The sequence below is a fragment of the Macaca fascicularis genome, chromosome 4 (genome assembly GCF_037993035.2).
Source record: "Macaca fascicularis isolate 582-1 chromosome 4, T2T-MFA8v1.1".
NCBI lineage: Eukaryota > Metazoa > Chordata > Mammalia > Primates > Cercopithecidae > Macaca > Macaca fascicularis.
Genome location: NC_088378.1, coordinates 1,807,973 through 1,832,332, shown reverse-complemented (window position 1 = coordinate 1,832,332; position 24,360 = coordinate 1,807,973). Strand labels below are relative to the sequence as shown.

General features: G+C 50.0%; 1 protein-coding gene across 1 annotated transcript in view; it reads right to left on the bottom strand.

Moving 5' to 3' along the window:
- Positions 1–2,106: 2,106 nt before the first annotated feature.
- Positions 2,107–24,360, bottom strand: part of THBS2 (thrombospondin 2) — a 39,636-nt gene continuing 17,382 nt past the window's right edge. The window contains exons 11-23 of the mRNA XM_005551410.4: positions 22,143–22,316; positions 20,421–20,548; positions 20,194–20,346; positions 19,506–19,724; positions 16,886–16,993; positions 15,473–15,632; positions 13,385–13,503; positions 12,053–12,287; positions 10,115–10,342; positions 8,940–9,211; positions 8,096–8,193; positions 6,826–6,965; positions 2,107–4,133 (exon numbers count right to left, since the gene is read on the bottom strand). Of these exons, the coding sequence (XP_005551467.3) occupies positions 4,126–4,133; positions 6,826–6,965; positions 8,096–8,193; positions 8,940–9,211; positions 10,115–10,342; positions 12,053–12,287; positions 13,385–13,503; positions 15,473–15,632; positions 16,886–16,993; positions 19,506–19,724; positions 20,194–20,346; positions 20,421–20,548; positions 22,143–22,316 (2,042 nt within the window). The 3' untranslated portion in view covers positions 2,107–4,125. The remainder of the gene's footprint in view (positions 4,134–6,825; positions 6,966–8,095; positions 8,194–8,939; positions 9,212–10,114; positions 10,343–12,052; positions 12,288–13,384; positions 13,504–15,472; positions 15,633–16,885; positions 16,994–19,505; positions 19,725–20,193; positions 20,347–20,420; positions 20,549–22,142; positions 22,317–24,360) is intronic.

Genomic DNA, 24,360 nt, shown 5'->3' with positions numbered 1-24,360 from the left:
GGGGGCCCCTGTGGGACTGCACGGGGCGGGGGGAGCTGGGGGCCGAGACCTCTCGGCACAAATGCCCACGCGGTCCCCAAAACTAACGCCGGTTGCGTGGGCCGCAAGCTGCTCTGGACCCGCAGCTCACTCCGCTGGGCACAGGGCTGACACCCGGGCGAAGCAGGGGTGTCCAGGCTTGCTTCAGCCCCTCACCTGGGCCCCCGGGCTGGTGGCTCCAGAAGGAGCTTCGTAAGAGGGTGGGAAGCACCAGTGCAGTACCTGCCCTGGGCTAAGGGCCTCGTCTGGGTGATCTCAGCCCTCAGCAGGGCCCTCCCATTTGGGTATTGGCAGCCCACGGGGCTGTGGCCATGGAGCTGAGTGGCAGCTCCTGGATCACCCCACACCTGCGTTCCTCAAGGCCTAGGCACTACTTGCTCCATGGTCAAAAGCATCACTTTGTGAAACTCAGGCTGAGCAAAGCTGGCCTAAGATTTTGGTCCTCCAGGAATGATGGAAGGAGCCCCTTCCCGCCATGTAGCCGACAGCTGGGACACGCAGCAGCCAGTGAGTCGGTCACGGTTTGAAGGGCCTCTCTCCTCCCGGCAATCACAGATCCCAAGCTCGGGTACTTGGGAATGAAGATGTGTTATTTCACCCACCGACTCGTTCCACAGGACCAAGGCCTGTGCCTGCCCTGAGGGCGAGCTGGTTGAGCCTGGTGCAGTCGACTCTCAGAGCGTGGGCCTGGGCTGAACCTTTCCCTGTGAGTGGCAGCAGCGTCTAGAACGATGGCCCTCCCTGTCCACGGTGGAAGGTGCGGAGCTCGGGTGCTGTGCTGGCAGCCGCTCGCAGAAGGGAGATGGAGGGGCACAGAGCAGGCCCTCGCACGGAGTCATTGAGGTCCAGGGACACCTTCCTCCCAGGTCAGCTCACAAAGGCACCAGAGATTAATCCCTGGAGACAACCATTCTGATGTGTCTAAGGCCATCGACAGGGAATATGGCTGTCAGCAAACCTCAACTTTTTGATAAATGACAACAAAACCTGAATGCACGAGAAATGTATCTAATTTAATGCCTGACTTCTAAGCATCCTTATTGAATACAGTTTATGTATTTTTTGTTTCATGAGTAAAATGTGCATTGAGCTTCCTCCAATAGCTGTCCATACACCAGCCACTATCACTGCCATCATTATTTTGTTTCTAAACTTTTCATTTACACATGTAGATCTAGCTCTTTCCTCCATATTGATGAAATGAAACTCACCCATTTCACAACTCAAAGCCAGGGCCTTCAGTTCACAGCCTGTTGCCTCAGATGGCCTTTCCTATATCTTATTGCTTCACTGTCTGACTCACTCCAGCGTGTTTCAGCCAAATATACTTGTTTTTATTCATCTCGCTCTCTTTTCCTCCCTCCCCCACACTCCCCCTCTGTCTCTTTGTCTCTTTTTCTCTCCCCAGTCCCTCCCTCTCTTCCCCTTTCTCTCTGGATGCCCTCTCTCCCTCTCTCCCTGTTTTTCTTCTCTGTGTCTTTCCTGTGTCTGGCTCCATACTACTCAGAAATCCCAACAAGAACAGCTGGAACTGCTAAAGAAACCCCAGCATCCTGTGCTGCTGCCGTTGCCTCCTCCAACTGGTGAGCCTGATTGGCCCGTTTTTAGACAGTGCTATGGTTGGAAATGGGCCCTTCCTCTGGGGTCTGCTACTTCCCTCCGCCTGACTCAGAAGAATGAGTCAAGAGGGAAGAACATTTAGTATTAGGGAGAGGGTCCCTTGTGCTGTTGCCTTTTTCTGAATCATTTCAATCATGTTTGCCAAATTCCCTACAAAGTTCTGTTCCCTCGTTTGACAATGAGCAGAGGCAGGAGAGATGAATTGCTAAATGGTTGTATCCCACACCGCGCTGGGAGGCTCAGCAGAACAGAGACCTGTGTCAAGCAGGGCTTCCTTCTCCACCAGGCCCTTCAGCCTGCATTTTAACCTGTGACTTGTGAGGAGATAGCCCGTGATCACACCGCAGGCCTGCTTACATTAGAGGAGGCAAAATGCCAATTCCTTTTACCCCTTTCCCCCCAGTAGAAACCCTGCTAATTCTTTTTAAAAAAGGGAGAGAGATCATGTATAGAAAACCTTTTTTACAATTTATTTCCTGTTGTTAATCTTTAAAAATGAGGTTCTAGCTAAGTGTAGGGTTTCAGTGGTGAAATTTTGACCATGTGAACACATAAATAAATATTTACAGTCTTTGGCAAAACACATGACGTTTCATCAACCTATAGGATAAATTTGTTTAGAAAAACATAAATAACTTACAAAAAATATGGTACATTCTAAATATTCACATCATCATCATTCCCACACCATTGTACGGTTGACCCCACAACACGGAAACAGAAAACCTGCACGCTGTTGACAGTCGCTACATTTAATGAAGTCTCCCAACGCTTCGTTGGTCTCGGGAATACAGCTCCACACAAAAAAGTAAAAAGTGCAGCAAAACAACAATACAACGATCAACCTCAAAGGAAACAACAAAAATAATTTTATCAAAATGCAATGTGTACATTAAGACTAAAGTTATGGATCGTTCCCATTTGGCATAGAAATGTGATGACTATTAACAGAAAGGGGAAAAAGATTTGCTCCCTATCAGATAGACAGACTTCTCTTACTAAACCCCTTACGTGGAGTGGGATGAGCGACTATTTCCTGCAGAAAGATCATGCAACTTAAAGCAAAAAAAAACCAACAAACAAAAAACAAAAACAAACTTGTGCATATTACACATGACTGATTACTGGGTGTGCCTGGCAAGACTAAATACTGATTCGTTTTCAGCATTTGAATTAAAAGAATTCCATATACAGCAGATAGATAACAGTAACAAATATTGAACTAAAATCACTGGCAACATTATATATTAAGGTTCCGTCATAAACTCCTCATTATTCTCTATTTATTCTGTTACAGCTTCTAGCATGCTTCATCATGACAACCTAATATTATAAAGCCTCATATTTTCACAGGATTATATACTTGTTAGATGTTTGTTTCTAGAAATTATGCTACATATGTGTTACTAGGCATATTTAAAATAAGTTATTGGTAAATGGAGCTGCATTCTATATTCATTTAATAAATATTAACAAAACATTTATAACTGGAACCTTAATGAAATGTATTATCAAATTAGGTAAAAGCAACTTGTCTGCAGTTACCGAAGCCTAGATACGAGTTAGATGTGCATTTTCCGGCCTGTGCGTCTGCTCTGCCTCCTCTCAGGCAGCAAAGCTGGGGAAGGAGGCTCAGGCAGGAGCCTCCCCGACACCACAGCGGCACAAGCAGCAGCTGAAGCGCAGCACTTTGCTCTGCTAACCTTTTACTTAAATGAGGTTTTGCCAAATCCACATCTGGAACCGCGTCACACCCATTTTGCAAGGATATTTGTTCTTTGATGAAACTGCATCTCTACTGCACATGAGGGCTTTCATTGTAGGACAAGAGGAGAGTTCGTTTATTTTTATAACTATTTTACATGTTCCAATTAGTTAATTGGTAGCTTATGTCATTTGCTATGCCTGTTGTCTTCTAATCTCTCCTTATTATAACATTACTTCAAATTTGAATTGAACCTTCTTTATAATTGATTTAATGGGATTTGTGTGTCATTGTAGAGCAGCTCTAATTCAAGAATAGTGACAACTTTAAGCACCAAAAGTAGTTCAGCAATATTTTTCATGCTTAATTTATCATAATGGCTTATGCACAATATTCCCTTCAACTCCATATACACATAAATACAATAAGTAATTACATTTTATATGTAAACGTCATTCTTTTTAAACAAACAAGAAAAAGCAATGTAATGGCATGCCCAATTTTCACTCCACATAAAGTCTCGTATATCACCAAACTGGTTTCCTCTAGTGGGTTAGATGTTCATCTCTAAGTTCCACTGATATTTATCCTCTGAAGGCACTTGGGTTTGGGTTTGCTGGCAAGAGGTGAGGAACCATCAGAGTTAAGGTCAAAGGACAGGAGGTGCTGCTGGAGAGAGAAGCCGCAAGGACCACGATGAACTGAGGTGTCTGGGGACCATGGCATGCACGGGGCATTGCCGGAAATGCAGCAAATCTTGTTTAAACATCTACAAAAAGAAAAAAAGCAATAAACAGAGTTAGGATGACTGGGCCATGGGTAGTGTTTTATTTTGTTTCACCTAGAACCTGAAATATAACTACTTTAATTAAAAATGAGAGCTACCATATGGATGGATGGATGGATGGATGGGTGGATGGATGAAATGGATGGGTGGATGGATGGGTGGATGGATGATGAGGTGGGTGGGTGGCTGGATGAGATGGATGGATGGGTGGATGGATGAGATGGATGGGTGGATGGATGGATGGATGGATGGATGGATGGATGGATGGATGAGATAGATGGATGGATGAGATGGATGGATGAGATAGGTGGATGGATGGATGAGATGGGTGGGTGGATGAGATGGATGGATGGATGGATGGGATAGATAGGTGGGTGGGGGATTAGATGGATGGGTGGCTAGATTGGTGGATGGATGAGTGGATGGGTGGGTGGCTGAGATGGATGGATGGATGGATGGATGGATGGATGGATGGATGGATGGATGGGTGGGTGGCTGAGATGGATGGATGGATGGATGGATGGATGGATGGATGGATGGATGGATGGATGGATAGGTGGGTGCATGGATGGATGAGTAGGTGGGCGAGTGGATGAAATAGATGAGTGGATGAGATGGGATAGATGAGTGGGTGGGGGTGGATGAAATGAATGGGTGGATGGGTGGATGGATGGATGAGATGGATGGATGAGATGGATGGATGGATGGATGGATGGATGAGATAGGTGGGTGGATGAAATGGATGGATGGATGGATGGATAGGTGGCTGGCTGGATGGATGAGTAGGTGGGTGAGTGGATGAGATGGATGGATGGATGGATGGGATAGATGAGTGGGTGGGGGTTGATGAAATGGATGGGTGGATGGGTGGGTGGGTGGATGGATGGATGAGGTGGATGGGTGAGTGGGTGGATGGATGGATGGATGAGGTGGATGGGTGGATGGATTAGATGGATAGGTGGATGGGTGGTTGGGTGAATGGATGGATGGATGGATGGATGGATGAGATGGGTGGGTGTGTGGGTTGGGTGGATGGATGAATGAATGGATGGATGGATGAGATGGATGGTTGGGTGAATGGATGAGATGGATGGGCGGATGGGTGGATGAATGGATGGATGGATGGATGGATGGATGGATGGATGGATGAGATGGATGAGATGAATGGATGGATGGATGACATGGATGGATGAGATAGGTGGATGGATGGATGGATGAGATAGGTGGGTGGGTGAATGAGATGGATGGATGGATGGGTGGGTGGGTGGATGGATGGATGGATGAATGGGTTGGTGGATGAGACGGATGGATGGATGGATGAGATAGATGGGTGGGTGGATGGATGAGATGAATGAGTGAGTGGGTGGGTGGGTGACTGAGATGGATGGATGGATAAGATAGATGGATGAGTGGTGGCTGGATGGATGGATGATGAGTGGGTGGGTAAATGGATGAGATGGATGGATGGATGGATGGATGGATGAGATGGATGGATATGTGGGTGGATGGATGGGTGAGTAGGTGGGTGAGTGGATGAGATGGAAGGATGGATGGGATAATGAGTGGGTGGGGGTGGATGAAATGGTTGTGTGGATGGGTGGGTAGATGGATGGATGAGATGGATGAGTGGGTGGGTGGGTGGGTGGATGGATTACATGGATAGATGGATGGGTGGATGGATGGATGGATGGATGGATGGATGGATGGATGGATAGATGGATGGATGGATGGATGAGATGGGTGGATGGATGGATGGATGGATGGATGAGATGGGTGGGTGTGTGGGTGGGTGGATGGATGAATGAATGGATGGATGGATGAGGTGAATGGTTGGGTGAATGGATGAGATGGATGGGTGGATGGGTGGATGGATGGATGGATGGATGGGTGGATGGATGAGATATATGGGTGGGTGGATGAATGATATGGATGGATGGGAGGAAATGAGATGCCTTGAAAGTCATCCTAACATAAGAAGAAAACTTCCACAGAACAAACAGAGAAATCAACCCCAGCAGGGTTTTGCCCTGTTGGCCAGACTGGTCTTGAACTGCTGACTTCAGGGAATCCACCCGCCTTGGCCTCCCAAAGGGCTAGGATTACAGGCATGAGCCACTGCCCCCAGCCAAACACATGATTTTCAATGTGTAATTTTTGAGAAGCAGCCTGAGCCTTATTTCCCGCATCTGTGGAAGGGTAATGTGCACGTGAAGTCATGGAATTAGAGCAGATGGGATTCAAGTTATCTTCCAGGTCTATAATATTTTGATTCAAATATACTTGTAGTGAGATAACTATAGAGAAACCCCTTCCTTCTTTCCTTCCTTCCTTCCTGCCTGCCTGCCATTGTTAATGCAAGGGTACCAATCTAAAATGGCGTCAGGAGCCTGGAAGGTGGAGGAAATCTAGGAAACTCTAGGATATGGCACAATGAGGATGGGTGGGACCTGTAAATAATTGGAAAGTGTTCTACCAGAGGCATCCAAATGCAATTACCACAAACAACAATCCAAGCTGACCAAATGAAATGGCTGCTTGGAATGTGCGAGGGTCTCATGTGGTATCGTGCATTAGGTTTATTGCCCTGATGTACAGCTTTTGTAAGTGGAAAAGTGCACTTTCCCTTTCTGGGTGCCACATGCCTTCCCCACTAACCTGAAGCACTCACACTCACCTCTGCATTCGTACTTGAGGTCTGAGAAATAGACCATTTCTTGAGAGAAGACAAATAGACCCAGCCGCCCGCCAGCGTAGGTTTGGTCATAGATAGGTCCTGAGTCTGCCATGACCTGTTTTCCTTCATGCACTAAGACTCTAAAAATGGTTTGTAAAAAGAAGAAGAGGAAAGAAAGAAAACATGAACTCCATGAAGCATTCACCAGTGGTGGCAGGTCGGCTCCCGACACAAGCTGTGGATACCCTGCCCAGGGCTTCAGTGCCCCAGGGGGCATCACTGGCTTTCTCCTTTGGAGCTCCAGCCACCCCTGGTGCAGCACTGATCCAGGGCACGCCTCCCTTCTTGCAACCACACCATTGTCACAATCTGTGAGTTCACTTACAGTTACCCGGGCAAGGGCTTTAGAGGAGACTCTGCCTTTGGTGGGGTGAGGAGGAAACTTCCCACTTCCTGGGAAGCCACACTGGACTCTCCCTACTTCACCATGTGCTAAAATCATGAGCTCACTGACTTTCCTCCCCACTGTAGAAGCTGTGTGGGAGCAGGACCAGATACACCAAGCCCCCAACGGGAGGATGGGGCGTAAGTGTGAATAAATGGGAGGCCCTCTAGGGAGACGTTCCAGCCAGGCCATGAGCCTGCACTTCACCCACACAGATCTGCCCACTATTGCCAGGGACTCACACACTCCTGGCATCTGTACAGAGTCTGGCCTGATCTTGGTGCTTATTAACTTTGAAGAAACAAAAACGAAAATACCTTGATTTTAAATTGACCACATTTTGTTTCAATAAAAATCAATTACAAAAGCTGTTAAGCCAAGGGAAAAGATTCTGTTGGGCTAACCGTGTCAAAACTTCATACAACCGTGTTTTAAATTCAGCCATCTACATCATCAGAAACAGGTACAAATCTAGTCTCCAATAAAGCACATGCTAATTCTGTAAAGATGCAGTTATTCTAATTGCAGGTGTTCTCCCCTGCCTAGGCTATTCATTAGGAGAAAATACGGTTATCATCCCAAAAGTCATTTTAAAAACAAAGCAGATTGTATGTTCTCCTTTTCAACCGTTTTTTAAAACTATGTAATATTTAGTAGAGATGCAGGATAGAAAAGAGAAGGCAGTTAATGCTGAAAAATCTAGAGTAAAACAAAAAGTTAGAATTCACTTGAGCTTATTTGTCTACTAATGTTCAAACATTATATAATGTGCCATCCGATGGGAAGCCCCTTGGAAGAAATGCAGCTGTGCTGACCTGCCCTCACCTGATGTAGCCAGTCTTGGGCCTGTGAGTCAGGTGCCACCTGTAGGCTGTGTAGTCCTTCCAGCCAATGTTCCTGGGGTCATGCCATAAGGTTCGCACCTGAGGAAGAACACAGCACTCTTGAGTGCCATGGGCACCCAGGACCTTAACCACAGCCCCGTAACACCAAGCAGGAAGCAAAAACATGACTCTGAAAGTTCACATTTAAGGCTCATGGTGCTCCATCTCTCTCTGATGTGTTTATCATCCAAATCTCTACTGTAGATTGAAGCCCATGGACAGAGAGTGTGACTCAGGGCTGACAGCCCAGGCACCTGACCCTCAGATTCCTGGATTGAAGAGCCCAGGCACCTGACCCTAGATTCCTGGGTTCATGTCTGGATCTTCTCTTTCCTTGATACGGGATGTCGGGCAAAATACTTAAAGTTTTGATATTCAGTTCTACCTATCTCCAATTTTAAAAAATGTTTTTCATATTATATCTGATCGTTATGTCCTGTGCTCACTCCTGTTCTCCAGAGGAAGGTAAAAGAGGTTTAATTTGTAAGGGGATTAGCAACTGTGTTTAACGGGTAATAATCAAATGTGTTGAGTTGTAACCCCAGGCACAGTGTCTATAATAAAGTAAGATTATTAAAATAACTGTGCCTGGAGTTAAAATTGATAAAAACAAAATTGGGGTCTCGGGGTTGGACTGGTCCTGCTGAAACACCCGCAGCCACAGTGGGGTTGGGCTAGTCCTGCTGAAACACCCGCAGCCACAGTGGGGTTGGGCTAGTCCTGCTGAAACACCCGCAGCCACAGTGGCACACAGGAGATGCACGGGCCCGGCCGGCCATCCTCACCTGCCCCGGTGTGTTCCCCGTGTGCCACAGCGCGTTCCTCAGGTGCTCGCCCGTCCCCGTGGTGGAGTTCACCACCTTGAGGGACACGCCGGAGTAGCCATAGGCCCGTGTCGGCTGGTCCTCCCAGTAGGTCTGCGTCACCTGCTTCCACATCACCACGTAGAAGCGGCTGCTTGACTGGTACCCAAAGACGAAGCCGGCATAGTCGTCATCCCGGTCAGTGTTTACATAGAACGTGCCACTGAAGTCCACGGACCCAAACTCGTCAAAACCTGGATGCAATGCCATAAGGTTTTGTTAGAAACACCTTTCAGGTGGCCGGGAGCGGTGGCTCATGCCTGTAATCCCAGCACTTTGAGAGGCTGAGGCGGGCAGAACACCTGAGGTCAAGAGTTTGAGACCAGTCATGGCAAAACCTCGTCTCTACTAAAAATACAAAAATTAGCCGGGCATGGTGGTGGGCACCTGTAATGGAGAATCACTTGAACCCGGGAACAAAGGTTGCAGTGAACTGAGATTGTACCACTATACTCCAGCCTGGGCGACAAGAGCAAGACTCCATCTCAAAAAAAAAAAAAAAAAGAAGAAAGAAAGAAAGAGAAAAAGAAAAGAAAAAAACAGATTTCAGAAAGAAAGAAAGGAAGGAAAGAAAGAAAGAAAGAAAGAAAGAAAGAAAGAAAGAAAGAAAGAAAGAAAGAAAGAAAGAAAGAAAGAAAAGAAAAGAAAAGAAAGAAAGAAAGAGAGAGAGAAAAAGAAAAGAAAAAAAGAAACAGGTTTCAGGCAATCCTTGGCCCTGTGACCATCTGAGAATGGATGCCCAGCGGGCGGGGCGGGCTCCCCTCTTCATACCCAGTGGGCTCTTTTACCATGAGATTATTGGAATTGAAGGGATTTAAGAGTCAACTTACAAGAGTTCTGAGGGGGTTATGAGGTCCCATTTCATAGACCAAGTCTATAAAATAAAATGGTTTACTGACATTTCAGAGACTTCAGAGCGGCAGGTGCATGTGCCTGTCAAGCTTATCTAGGCAGACAGTTTCACAGACCATGGAAGGCTGGGGGCTTCCGGAAAGACCACACAGCATCCCACCTGCATGATCTTAAAGCACAGTCTGCATCCTCTGTGGGTGCCTCCCCCAGAGCAATTGCACCACCGCCGTGACTCAGAGACTCACCTACAGCGATGCCAGGGTCCGAGTTGGCCGTCTGAACCAGCTCCTTGCCTTGATGGCGAATGACCCAGTTGGGATCAATTTGGGTGGTCCCTTTGGGATCCAAGGGGACCATCTGGAAGTTCCTGAAGTCTGTCTCACTGATGGCATTGTTTTCAGGACACACATCATCAATATCTGGGACGTTGTCATTGTCAAAATCATCTTTACAAATATCACCCCGTCCATCACCTATGCACAAAGAACAAGCCAAAAAATAAAAAATAAAAATAACTAAAACACACACACACGAAACAAAGAAGCAAAGTTGGTGGTTTGCCATTTGCTTTTCTATGTCTGAGAAACATGAGTGTGTCATTCCCCGAACATCTAAGACTGAGTGCTTTGCAGTGTTTTGTGGATTCATGCTCTGCAATCTCCAAAACATTTGACTTCACTGCTGTGAGGAGCCTCAACTCTTTTCACAACATTTTTGTGATAAATACACAGCAAAGGCCAGCACAGCAAATTCACATAAAGCCATTTCTCACCGTGTTCCAAACTCAACGCTGAGGGTATAAAACCTGAATGGCTGTCAAGTAATATCAACCTGCATTTCCAGCTTTCTTTTTGGATAGTTTTCTGAATGTCTGTTATTACTTTTCTTAGTCATCCCTGCCTTTTATAGTCTATTGGGCATCAAAGCGGAACTCACACTAAAATGGTTTTTCCTAGGGAGACATGGACTTCTGCTGTTTAGGAGGTCCTTGTCAAGTTTTCAACAGGGTTGTGGCATAGTGGGGAGTGGGGATGAGGTGGGCCTGGTGCAAACAGGGGGGACCACGAATTTGCCACATGTGTCCAGTCAGCCTACGGCAATGACGATAACCTGACAGGCAGATAGCAACGTACTGAATTAGCTTTCACGTTGCCTGCTGTTTTAGGAGGAAAGGTAAGTTGGATTGAATATCTCATCATATTCTTCAACTAGTTTCCGTTCTGTTCAAGAACATACTCCACCTACCGTGTGGCAGGCACATAGTTGCTATCAGGGCACTCTGAAATGCTGAAATGCTGCTCTCCCTGTCAGCTTCTCTCCATCCCAGGCCCTCTCTGTGGAAAGGCTGCCTGGGGAGCAAGCCCCTGCCCACCAGAGCACGGAGTCCAGATGAGGCTTCCTGTGCTCACTCCATCCCTTCATGCTGCTCAGGGAGAACCCGGGAGCTGCCCTTCTGATCCCAGCGTCTCCCACGTACTTCTGAGTCATGCTGTCTCAGATGCCCCTCAAGTCCTTATCTCCATCTGTCAAGGACACAGCTTCCAAAAAGAGCCTGTGTCAGCCAGAGCCCAACTCCGAGTGAGGACCACTTTCTCACAGCCACCCAGGAATCCCCAGAGCACAGCTGTGCCCTTGTTTATTACTCAGGGACTCTGACTTTGAGGACTGCAGCCCATCCAGCTCCTTCCTCAGCACCCCCCGTGCCTATGGGCTACCTATTTATGCTCACCCCTGAGCAAAGCAGCTCTTCCTCTCACGCTTCACACTCGTGCCACTTTTGTTTGTTTTGCTCTTAAAAAAATGCTCTTAAAAAAATCCTCCCTGTCCTCTGCCTGGCCCCATGTGCCAAATCTCCAATTCATCCTATGTTTATAACTGGCTTTGTTTCTAGGAGATCATCAATGATCTAGCAGTGACATGGGGGCAGGGATTTCTCCTCCTCCCAACGCGCACACACACTTGAGGCAGCACACCTGCTGAAGGGTACACACAGTCAAGAATGTGCTGAGTGTCAGGGCAGAGGAAACTCATATTTCGTGGACCCATAGCTTTAAGAGGCCCAAAGTAACTGCCTTTTTTCCAGCAGCAGATTTAAGCTGATCTCTGTGTATACATGTCTCTGCCCTAGTGGGTTGCTCAGAAGCCGTTTTCCTCCACACCCGATGAGCTGGGAGAGCACCCACCGTCCAAGTCCTCCTGGTCTGGGTTGAACACAAGCCGGCAGTTGTCCCTGTCGTCGGGGACGCCATCGTTGTCATCATCGTGATCGCAGGCGTCGCCTTGGCCGTCGTTGTCGTGGTCGGCCTGGTTGGCGTTGGAGATGTAGGGGCAGTTGTCCTGGTTGTTCTGGTGGCCGTCGTCATCTATGTCCTCGTTGTTGTCACACTGGTCCCCGACGAGGTCGTTGTCCATGTCAGTCTAGGGGATGGGGCGTGAGGGAAACAGCAGAGGAGTGCCAATTTGAGGAGGTGGAGAGGAACCAGCAGGACGCAAGCCTGAGAGCCGCCTCCTCGTCCTGCAGCACAAGCCCCGGGTCACGCAAGGGCAGCTGGTCTAAGGTCACACCGACCCTGACGTCAGGACCAGCACTGGGGCCAGGAACCTCTCCACCCTCTGCCACCTCTCCACAGTAATTCACTAAAGGAAGACGTTGTGCTTCTTCACTAGACAAGCACGAACTACCAAGTAATCATGTCTTTTTTTTACATCATTTGCTAGAATATGTCCTATGGGCTGCATCAAGATGATTGTCTTCCCTTGTCTCTTTCAAACGCAAACCTGGGAATAAAGCCAGTTTCTAGTTGGCATCAGGAAAATGGGGAGAGAATTCTGTGAAGATGCAACCTCGCTCCAGCTGATGAGGCGAAGGCATTTATTCATTTGGCCTATGGCCACTGAGATACAAGAATTGTGCTGCGATTTGAGTTGAGTAAATGTGTTTGATTGAAATCATTGAAAACTCCATGTTATCCTGTCTTGGCGGAGCTCATGGAAGACTGCCAAGGCCCCGTGGAGGGGACTGATGAGGACCTGAGACTCGCCCGTCCACGGCTGCCCTCAACTGGTCGGGGTTGTGCACCAGGGGGCAGTTGTCACAGTGACCCCCCACACTGTCACCATCCAAGTCCCTCTGATGAGGACCCCCAACCCCGCCTGCCCGCAGCTGCCCTCAACTGGTCAGGGTTATGCACCGGGGGCAGTTGTCACAGTGACCCCCCACACCGTCACCATCCACATCCCTCTGACGAGGACCCCCAAGCCCGCCTGCCCACAGCTGCCCTCACCTGGTCGGGGTTGTGCACCGGGGGCAGTTGTCACAGTGACCCCCCACACCGTCACCATCCAAGTCCCTCTGATGAGGACCCCCAACCCCGCCTGCCCGCAGCTGCCCTCACCTGGTCGGGGTTGTGCACCGGGGGCAGTTGTCACAGTGACCCCCCATACTGTCACCATCCAAGTCCCTCTGATGAGGACCCCCAACCCCACCAACCCTGCCTGTTCACGGTTGCCCTCACCTGGTCGGGGTTGTGCACCAGGGGGCAGTTGTCACAGTGATCCCCCACACCGTCACCGTCCGTGTCCCTTTGGTCAGTGTTGTAGACGTAGGGACAATTGTCTCGTTCATTGAAGACATCTGTTGGTGTTCAAAGGGGGAAAAAAACAAAAACAAACCACAAGGACAGGTGAGTTTAGGAGAAGCTCACTGGGTTCCTATCACGTGAAATTGCTTACAGCCACACTTTTATTTAATGATAATAAAAAGAAGCCTAAGAATATAGTAAAATATAAAGACTATTAGATTTTAGAAGAACATACGACGTATTTCATTACAACTCAAATTCCTTTCATTTGAAATAGAACCAACTTTTGGAGACTTCTGGGCAATGTTGCAGGAGGGGCAGCTGAATGTGCTGTCGCCGTGTAAATCTGAGCTTGCTAAATTGCTTCTTTCTCCCTAATACCCACTCAGAAAGTACGCGTTGAGTTCCTAGGAGCTTATCATCCATGCACATGAGTAGGAAAAAACAATGGCAGACAGTGGCAGGGTTTTTCGATGTCATATCTTATTTTAAGAAATCTGAAAATGATGAGTTGCATTGATACTGAAGTTATAAAAATATAACTAGCATTGAACTAAACAATCCCATCAGCGACAGTGTCACAAATGACAGAGCAAAACGTGACACGGCAGCGAGTCCACAGGAAGAGCCAGAACTGAGCTGAGACGCTCGCCTTGCTTTGGTCAGGTGAGGTCTGGAGAAGGGAAGTAAGGAGCCCCTAAAAAATAAAAACGGAAGGGACTGGGAGCTTGAGATCTGCATCCAGCACATCACAGACGCCACCCTGGATGAGAGCCGAGGAGCCCCCTGGCCACCACGAGCCCTTAGACAGCAACCCACCACATTCCCGAGACCGAGAAGAGGGTGGAGGCAGAAATCAGGGGAAAAGATTAGATTGAGAACCCTGCCGTGAGACCGAACAGCAGGTTGGGGTGGCTCAGAAGGGGTGTGGCTGGCGCCGGGCTGGGAAGAGGACCCCATGAGGCCCAGTGTGGAGGAGCTGGGGTCAAACCTCGGCGTGGACGTGAGCCTGCCCCAAGCTCTTGCTGGTTCTACAGAAGCGCTCGCCTGGTCTCCAGGCCCCCGAGAGAAGGAGCGGCCGTGCGGTGACAGTGGCACTGGGTTGCAGAGCTCGCTCGCCGTGCGGTGACTGTGGCACTGGGTTGCAGAGCTCGCTTACCGAGACCAGCAAAGCTCTCCAGGTAAAGCATCAGCCGGGAGCAGTGGCAGAGGTAGCCACAATACACCCATGTTATTCTAACTGAGCCCTGTGGGAGGAGCTTTCCAATACATATTTAGAAATAAGGGCGCAGAGACAGATGTCCCAGGATGGGGGCACAGGAGAGACCCACGGCTCCTGGAAGCTCAGTTTGATGAAAACATGTAATGGCTTCTTGGAATTTTTGAATGAAGGGTGAACTTTAGAAAAGATGCCATGAAGAAGCATGAGGCCCAGGACTGCGAGGCGGGGGTCAGAGAGAGGAGGATACCAAATGCATAGCTTTCTCTAGGGCGGTCCTGTGGCCGGTGTCCCCGACCCTCAGGAAAAGGCAAGGCAGAATAAGCATGGGCCCCTATGGGAATAACTGAACGAATCATTTAATCTTATAGTAGTGTAAAAATGAGAGGAGCTTATCAAAATTCAGAATAAAACATGAAGCTTGCAAATGCCTCCAACTGTGACCCTTAAAACGCATGCATTGGGCCGGGTGCAGTGGCTCACGCCTGTCATCCCGGCACTTTGGGAGGCCAAGGCAGGCAGATCACTTGAGGTCAGGAGTCTGAGACCAGCCTGGCCAACATGGTGAAACCCCGTCTCTCCTAAAAATACCAAATTAGTTGAGTGTGGTGGTGCGTGCCTATGATCCCAGCTACTCAGGAGGCTGAAACAGGAGAATCGCTCGAACCCAGTAGGTGGAGATCGCAGTGAGCCAAGATGGTGCCATTGCACTCCAGCCTGGGCAACAACAGTGAAACTCCGTCTCAAAAAATAAAAAATAAAAAAAAAAAACTGCATGTGTTGGAAGGAGCAGAAGCACTCACCGTCCCCGTCAATGTCCACGGAGCAGGCGTCACCCTCTCCGTTGCTGTCTGTGTCGATCTGGGCGGGGTTGTGCACGTAAGGACAGTTGTCACAGCGGTCCCCAACCTCATCCTTGTCGTAGTCAGCCTGGCGGGGATTGAAGAGGAGCTGGCAGTTGTCCTGGAAAAACAAGAAAGGGAAGACTTTAACGAAGATCATAGGAATGTGTGTCAAGCCGTTTAGCACTTATAAGTTATGTACTAAAAACTGATGAAAATCAATATAGAAATCAAACAAACACAAAAGCCAGTTAGGGCTGGACAGTGGCTCACACCTGTAATCCCAGCACACCAAAAAGTCAGTTAGGGCCGGGCGCGGGGGCTCACACCTTTAATCCCAGCACTATGGGAAGCTGAGGCGGGCAGGTCACCTGAGGTCAGGAGTTCGAGACCAGGGCTGGGCTCAGTGGCTCACGCCTTTAATCCCAGCACTTCAAAAAGCCAGTTAGGGCCAGGCGAGGTGGCTCACACCTTTAATCCCAGCACTTTGGGAGGCTGAGGCAGGCAGATCACCTGAGGTCAGGAGTTCGAGACCAGCCTGGCCAACATGGTGAAACCCCATCTCTACTAAAAATACAAAAATTAGCCAGGCTTGGTGGTGTGCGCCTGTAATCCCAGCTACTCGGGAGATGAGGCAGGAGAATCGCTTGAACTCAGAAGATGGAGATTGCAGTGAACCAAGATCATGCCATTGTACTCCAGCCTGGGTGACAAAATTGAAACTCCGTCAAAACAAAAAAAAAGCCGGTTAGCCCTCGCCAAACACTTTTTCAATATAAAATAATTTTATCATCATTTCTGTTGAAAATTCGGAGATTGCTGAGGCAAAAACAGTATAACATACACTTCATGGTGAGGAGAGATGTAAATATCAAATAAATGAATGGATTAGTGAGTCAATGTCTCCATCAAAGTCAGATGTAAGAAAGCAGTGAGTAAAAACGTAATCTATTCTTGCTAGAGCTGCTTTGTGTGCAAATACGTTAAACCATTTGTGTTTGCAGCAATTTTCTCAGAAAAATGATAATATTTTAAAGGTTGCCATAAAGGCAAGTCTGTCACTCGTGGTGGTGTCAGCCTTGCCCATCACTGGCTCCTCCGCAGAAGGAGAGGAGGTCTTCTATTTTTGTGCAGTTAAAATAGAAAAATTATTCAAAACATTTCCGGCAGCACACTCTGGGCAGTCCCATGCACTGAGGTAATCCGCTTTTGCAAGTGACTGACTTTACAGTGACCTTTGGGAACTGCTTATGCACAAACGCTTGCAAGACAATGGCAGTTACGTTGATAAGGGCTGTTTGGTATAAAGCAGCCTCCTGCGGACCTCACTGCTCCTGGAACCCAGGACAGGTACGCGGCACGAGCCGATCCTACCTTCTCATCGGTCACACCATCATTGTCGTCGTCATCATCACAGGCATCGCCAATCCCGTCCTTGTCAAAGTCTTCCTGCCCAGAATTCGGCAGATGGGGGCAGTTATCCTGCAATTAGAGAAGGAAGAATACTTGGAAAAACATTCAGGAAAGCGCCTCTTTCAGGAATGCAGGTGAAATGAAACCAGCTTGGCTCTGAGGAAGGAAGCGTCCCCCGTCTGTCCTCGATCTTGAGTGGGAGCTAAGAGAGGAGCCAAGAGGCCAGAGGCACATGGATTTCTTCTCAACTCCTGCCCTGGAAATGACGTCACCACTACTCATGAGGGAGACAAAAGAAACTAGTGTTCGGAGCCCAGGATCCCAGTGAGGTTGCCAAACAACGGCAGAAACAAGAAGAGAATGACAAGGTATTGCTCTGAGAGAACATGGGAGAGAAAAGAGGCTTTAGTGGCGCTTTCCTTCCCACAGACTTCAGCTCATAAATCAAAATGCCAAAGCTTATAAACATTTAACCCTCACCAGCCAAAAGATCTCAAAGAAAACAGTCTTTCAAATATGTATGTGATATGTTCAGAAACCAGGGCTGAGAACTTGAAATTATCTGCTAACTCAGCTCTTCACGATGAGTGGGTAATGCATGTAATAGGGCAAAAAACTCATTTCATTTCAGCCCAATTATACCATAATTTAAAGCTGAGTTGTACAGACACTAACAACTCGAGGGAACTGGAAATCTAGGAAAAGGTAGAGAGTAGAGCATCTGTTTCAGTTTCCTGAACACGTGTACAAGAGCCCCAACGGGTGTCTCCTCCCCGTGGCTCAAAGTGCATCACTCATTGAATCAGAAAACAGAATGTGGAGTCTTGTCCTGGAGCCCAGAGTTTCAGCACTCACAGATCAAGAAAGGACAGCATGTTGCTTGTCATGGAGGACATGGATCCCAGATGGGGGCCCCTGGCAATGGGGAGGATCCAGCACCTGTGTGTCAGGTGAATATGGGAACAGGCACGGGGTCCCTTGTCAAGTCTCTCTTTTAAATTATTTTGTGTGTGTGAGTGTGTGTGTGTGTGTGTGCGTGTGTGTATATATTTATATATTTTTGTGCAGTTAAAATAGATAAAATTATTCAAAACATTTCTGGCAGCACACTCTGGGCAGTCCCATACACACACACACACACACACACACACGTAACTTTGTAAATTATGTACCATTTTCAAAATTATTAAATTTCCATCTAAAATTCCACAACAATGGAAAGAATAATCGGGCTATCTTCCAGCAGCATGGTCTCAGCTACAGCTGACTTTCTGAAATCAGGGGCTTCAGGAAGTGTAGGCTGGGTAGGCAAGGGGTGTAACATAGGTTGGGATCAGTGCCTCATTGATTTTAAAACATATTCATATTTTGTTTCAGTATTTTCAGTCAGTATTTGCCATCTTTAGTCAAGAGGGACTGAAAGAGAAATTTCAGTCAGTATTTGCCATCTTTAGTCAAGAGGGACTGAAAGGGAAAATTAACACAAATTCACAAGTGTGATTAAATGTTAAATAAAAATGAATATAGTTATATTTTCAAGTGGTATTTTGTGTCAGTTTGTGGCATTTCCATGTCTGACTTTCTTAAGGCATAAAACTGCAGTAACACATTTTGGGGCACCCTGTGCGGTGGACTGAGTAGTGGTCCCCACTGTGGATGTCCACGTCGTAATGTCTGGAGCCTGGGAATGTCACCTGACATGGCTGAAGTGAATTTCATCTTATATGGTAACAAGTGCAATTAGGTTAAGGACTTTGAACAGAGAGGCTCGTCCTGGATTATCTGGGTGGGCCCTAAACACAAGCACAGGTGTTCTTATCAGAGAGAGGCAGAGGAAGCTTCGGGAGAGAAAGGCACTGGAGAAAGTGGTATGAAGACAGACCAGAGGTCAGGGTGATGCAGCCACCAGCCCCAGAAGCCCAGCGACGGCTGAGCCAGAGAAGCTGGGAGAAGCAGAGGGAGCATGGCCCCGCTAGCACCATGACGTCGTGTTTCTGGCCTCCAGAGCTGCGAGGTAACAGATTTTTGTTGTTCTGAGCCTCCTGGACCGTGGTGTTCGTTCCGGTGGCCACAGGAAAGCGGTCCAGCCTGTGATGGGCCCCGAAGGAGCTCCTTCTCCCAGCCAGCTGAGCTGCTCCTTATACCGCAACACGCCTGGGCTTTGGGAAGAAAACCACGTCCTAACTCTTTCCAAGTGACAAAGCCTGGCCAGACCTGCCTGAGACACAACGGCCTCGGCACAGCCTGGAGCTGAGCGTGGAGCTGGCGGCGTCCTCCCTCTACTCACACTTTCGGGTGATGCGATGCACACAGCTGCAAATATGGGCCAAGGTGCCTGCTGTTCTCTGGTGCCCAGCAGCGGGCAGCGCCAGAGTGTGGATGTGTCTACTAAGGACCCCCAGAAAGGGGACCGGGAGGACGCATTCAACCTGGTGATCAGGCAAGAGGCCTTGGAGACGCTCCCTCCAAATTCACCAGGCTTCGAAATTCGCTGTGCTCCCCTCCTCGACGTAGCGTCCCTGGCACCAGGAGGAGGGCTGACCGCCATGGCCCTGGGTGCCCTGCAAGCCCCGCGCCTCACCTTGATGCAGTGGTAGGTGGCGTTGGTGGCGCAGACCAGGTTGAGGTTGGGCCAGCCGTCCAGGTCCGAGTCCTCCCCGCAGATGAGCCCGTCGCCCGCGTAGCCTGTCTGGCACTCGCATTTGTACATGGGGTCGCTGAAGTGGCCCAGGTAGATGCACTCTGCGTGCTTGTGGCAGTTGTGTGTCTTGTCCTTACATGGGTTTTCGGGCTCACACACCTAAGGGGAGAAGGGCTGTGTGGTTAGTGACAGGCAGGATGATGGCTCTGGAGGCATCGAGGCAGGAGGTCGGGCACCGTGGCCCCCAGCAGGCCCCGTCCCAAGCAGACCCAAGTCCTGACGTGGGAAGGGCTTTCTGGACGTGCACTGCAGGTGCTGTTTGTTCCTGAGGCTCTGTGAGTGACTCAGTCATCGTTTCTGAGCCTCGGCTGCAGCTCACCAAGGGATGCCGCTAATAGCTGAGAGGTTGTGGCCTGACCTTCACAGGCCTCACCTGAGCACTCAGCCCTTCACCCCGTGCTGAGAGGAGCCGCCAAGCCGTGTCGGTGCTCAGCTTCCCCGGGCCAGCCCCTCCCATGTCTCTCCTGGGCCACACCACCCCTTCCTCTCCTTCCTCCTGCTTCTTTTGCGAACTCATTTGATTTTTCCAAAGCCTCCACAACACACAAGGAAGGCCGGCCTTGCGTACTTGCTTTTCCGTCTTGGCTGCCTCCAGGCCAACCCCAGTGGGCTGGCTCCCTCTGTATCGGGGTGGGCAGGGCAGGCAGTGGAAGCCGGGCTGAGTGTTGACACAGCGAGGCACCTTGCTGGTGGAGAAGCAGATGTCGGGGACCAGGGCACACTGTGGGGACAAGCAGACGTGAGAGGCCACTCCCGACCTCCAGGGCGCCCACAGCCCAGGGCGGGGTCACCCACCTCGTCCAGGTCCTCACAGTGGGTGCCATTACCCAAGAAGCCCACGGGGCAGGAGCCGCAGGACCAGGACCCGTCGGGGAAGCTGCTGCACTGGGCTCCCGGGAAGCAGGGGTTGGATAAACAGCCATCTGGGTGGGAGAAGGTACAGCAGAGTTAACCACGCACCCTGCACAGCACAGAGGGAAGGCCGCCCTGCGTGCTGTCAAACACTCTGGATGTCCTTGTCATCAAACTGTGTAGTCAGGAATACTGCGGTGTGATTCTGGATGAGCATCTAGGGGCGCCATTTCCAAGAATGCATTGCTCAGCTGGACACAGTGCAGTGGGTTACAGAAGCACACGCACACTATGACTACACGCCACGGGCCACACCACACAGCTACCCACACGCCACCTTCCACACCACCCAACTACCTACGTGCCACATTCCGGACCACACATCTACCCACATGCCACCTTCCACACCGCACAACTACCTACATGCCACATTCCAGACCACACAACTACCATGTGTCACATTTCACACCACACCGCGACCCACACACCATGTTCCACACCACGCAATTACCTACACACCACGTTTCACAACACACAGCTACTCACATGTCACGTTTCACACTACACAACTACATATTACATTCCAGACCACACATCTATCCATGTGCCACGTTCCACACTGCACAGCTACCCACATGCCATGTTTCACAACCCACATGCCCCGCTCCGGATCATATCACAGTTTACATGCCGTGTTTCACACCACATAACTACCCACATGCCACATTACACACTGAACAACCTACGTGCCATGTTCCAGACCATAGAACTACCTACATACCACATTCCAGACCACACAACTACCCATGTGCCATGTTCTACACTGAACAACTACCTACATGCCATGTTCCAGACCATACAACTATCCAGATGCCACATCCCAGACCACACAACTATCCATGTGCCACATTCCATACCATGCAACTACCCACACACCATGTTCCATACCACATAACTATCTACATGCTATGTTCCCAGCCACACAGCTACCCAAATGCCACAGTCTACACCACACAACTACCCACTTTCCACAGGCCACACAACTACCCACATTCCACAGGCCACACCACACAACTACCCACATTCCACAGGCCACACCACACAACTACCCACACACCACATTCCACACTACACAACTACCCACATTCCACAGACCACACCATACAACTACCCACATTCCACAGGCCACACCGCACAACTACCCACATTCCACAGGCCACTCCACACAATTACTCACACACCGCATTCCACACCACACAACTACCTGCATTCCACAGGCCACACCGCACAACTACTCACATTCCACAGTCCACACCACACAATTACCCACACACCGCATTCCACACTACACAACTACCCACATTCCACAGGCCACACCGCACAACTACCCACATTCCACAGGCCACGCCACACAATTACTCACACACCGCATTCTACACCACACAACTACCTGCATTCCACAGGTCACGCCACGTGGCATCTTTTCTGTTTTTACATTAGAAATACAGGAGGACTGAAATACAGATGTGAAAAGCAGTTATCTTCTCATGTGCAACTAAAATGGATTTTTCTTTTCTGTGTTTTTCATCTAGTTTCCCAAAGCGTTTGCATTTGTCATCAGAACGGAAGCCGGTTTCAGTGCCCCCACTGCCACCCCTCACTCACCCACGGGGCAGCTCCTCTTGTTGCACATCTGGCGTTCCTGCACGTCCCCCACGCAGGCCTTCCCTCCGTACTGAGGCTCAGGGCTGTTGCAGACCCGGGTGCGCTCCCGGATCCCACCGGCACAGGTGACAGTGCAGGCCGACCATGGGGACCAGGGGCTCCAGCGGCCATCGACTGTGGGGAAAACCAACGTGGAGAGCTCAGAGCAAGGCCCGGGGTGGAGAACACGAGCTGGCTGAGTGAGAGGGAAAAGCAGGTGGGACGTGGTGTTCCCTATACAGCCTCACAAACTGGTTTCTCCCCGGGTTGGCTGACTACAGGTCAGAGCGTGATCGCACCACTAAGCCTGCTGCAACGGTGTATTCCAGGAGTGGTGCAGATGACAGCGTTTCCAGTGGTTTTGCTGCAATCTCTTGGCCTCCAGAAGACAAATCATACCACCTCCTCTTTTTAATAAAAGAATTTTTTTAATAGAGAGGGTCTCGCTATGTTGCCCAGGCTGCTCTCAAACTCCTGGCCTCAAGCAATCCTCCTGCCTCAGCCTCCCACGGTGCTGGAATTACAGGCGTGAGCCACCGTGCCCGGCCCCACACCACCATTTACACTGAGAAGCTCAGAACTCCTCGCCAAGGTATCCCTCTGTCATGGAGGGTGACCTCAACTCAGAAGCCTGGTGTGACACTCGATGTCCTCATAAGCAGTATCCACGAGGCGTGAGCACCGCTGAAAGCAATCCCTGCACACCCTTTTGTTCTCAGCATGTCCATGCACTTCCTGAGCCAGGTCTCCCTGGGGAAGCCCTTGATGCTTTGGACCAAGTGCTCTGTAACTCCCACCCCACCCCAGTCTGCACAGGCGCAGGGAAAGGCTATTTCAGAGAGACACAGTTCTGTGCATCTGCGGTATCCTCTGTCCACACTCACTCCCATCTACACTCCTTACCTGTCCACACTCACTCCCCCATCCACACTCACTCCCTGTCCACACTCACTCCCCCATCCACACTCACTCCCCATCCACACTCACTTCCCCATCCACACTCACTCCCCATCCACACTCACTCCCCGTCCACATTCACTCCCCGTCCACACTCACTCCCCCATCCACACTCACTCCCCCATCCACACTCACTCCCCGTCCACACTCACTCCCCCATCCACACTCAGTCCCCCGTCCACACTCACTCCCCTGTCCACACTCACTTCCATCCACACTCACTTCCCCGTCCACACTCACTCCCCATCCACACTCACTCCCCCATCCACACTCACTCCCCCATCCACACTCACTCCCCATCCACACTCACTCCCCGTCCACACTCCCTCCCCATCCACACTCACTCCCCCATCCACACTCACTCCCCCATCCACACTCACTCCCCATCCACACTCACTCCCCCGTCCACACTCACTCCCCTGTCCACACTCACTTCCATCCACACTCACTTCCCCATCCACACTCACTCCCCCATCCACACTCACTCCCCATCCATTCTCACTCCCCCATCCACACTCACTCCCCCATCCACACTCACTCCCCATCCACACTCACTCCCCCATCCACACTCACTCCCCTGTCCACACTCACTTCCGTCCACACTCACTTCCCCGTCCACACTCACTCCCCATCCACACTCACTCCCCATCCACACTCCCTCCCCCATCCACACTCACTCCCCATCCACAGTCACTCCCCATCCACACTCCCTCCCCCATCCACACTCACTCCCCATCCACACTCACTCCCCCATCCACACTCACTCCCCATCCACACTCACTCCCCCGTCCACACTCACTCCCCTGTCCACACTCACTTCCATCCACACTCACTTCCCCGTCCACACTCACTCCCCCATCCACACTCACTCCCCATCCATTCTCACTCCCCCATCCACACTCCCTCCCCCATCCACACTCCCTCCCCATCCACACTCACTCCCCCATCTACACTCACTCCCCCGTCCACACTCACTTCCGTCCACACTCACTTCCCCGTCCACACTCACTCCCCATCCACACTCACTCCCCATCCACACTCCCTCCCCCATCCACACTCACTCCCCATCCACAGTCACTCCCCATCCACACTCCCTCCCCCATCCACACTCACTCCCCATCCACACTCCCTCCCCCATCCGCACTCACTCCCCATCCACACTCACTCCCCATCCACACTCACTCTCCATCCACACTCACTCCCCCGTCCACACTCACTCCCC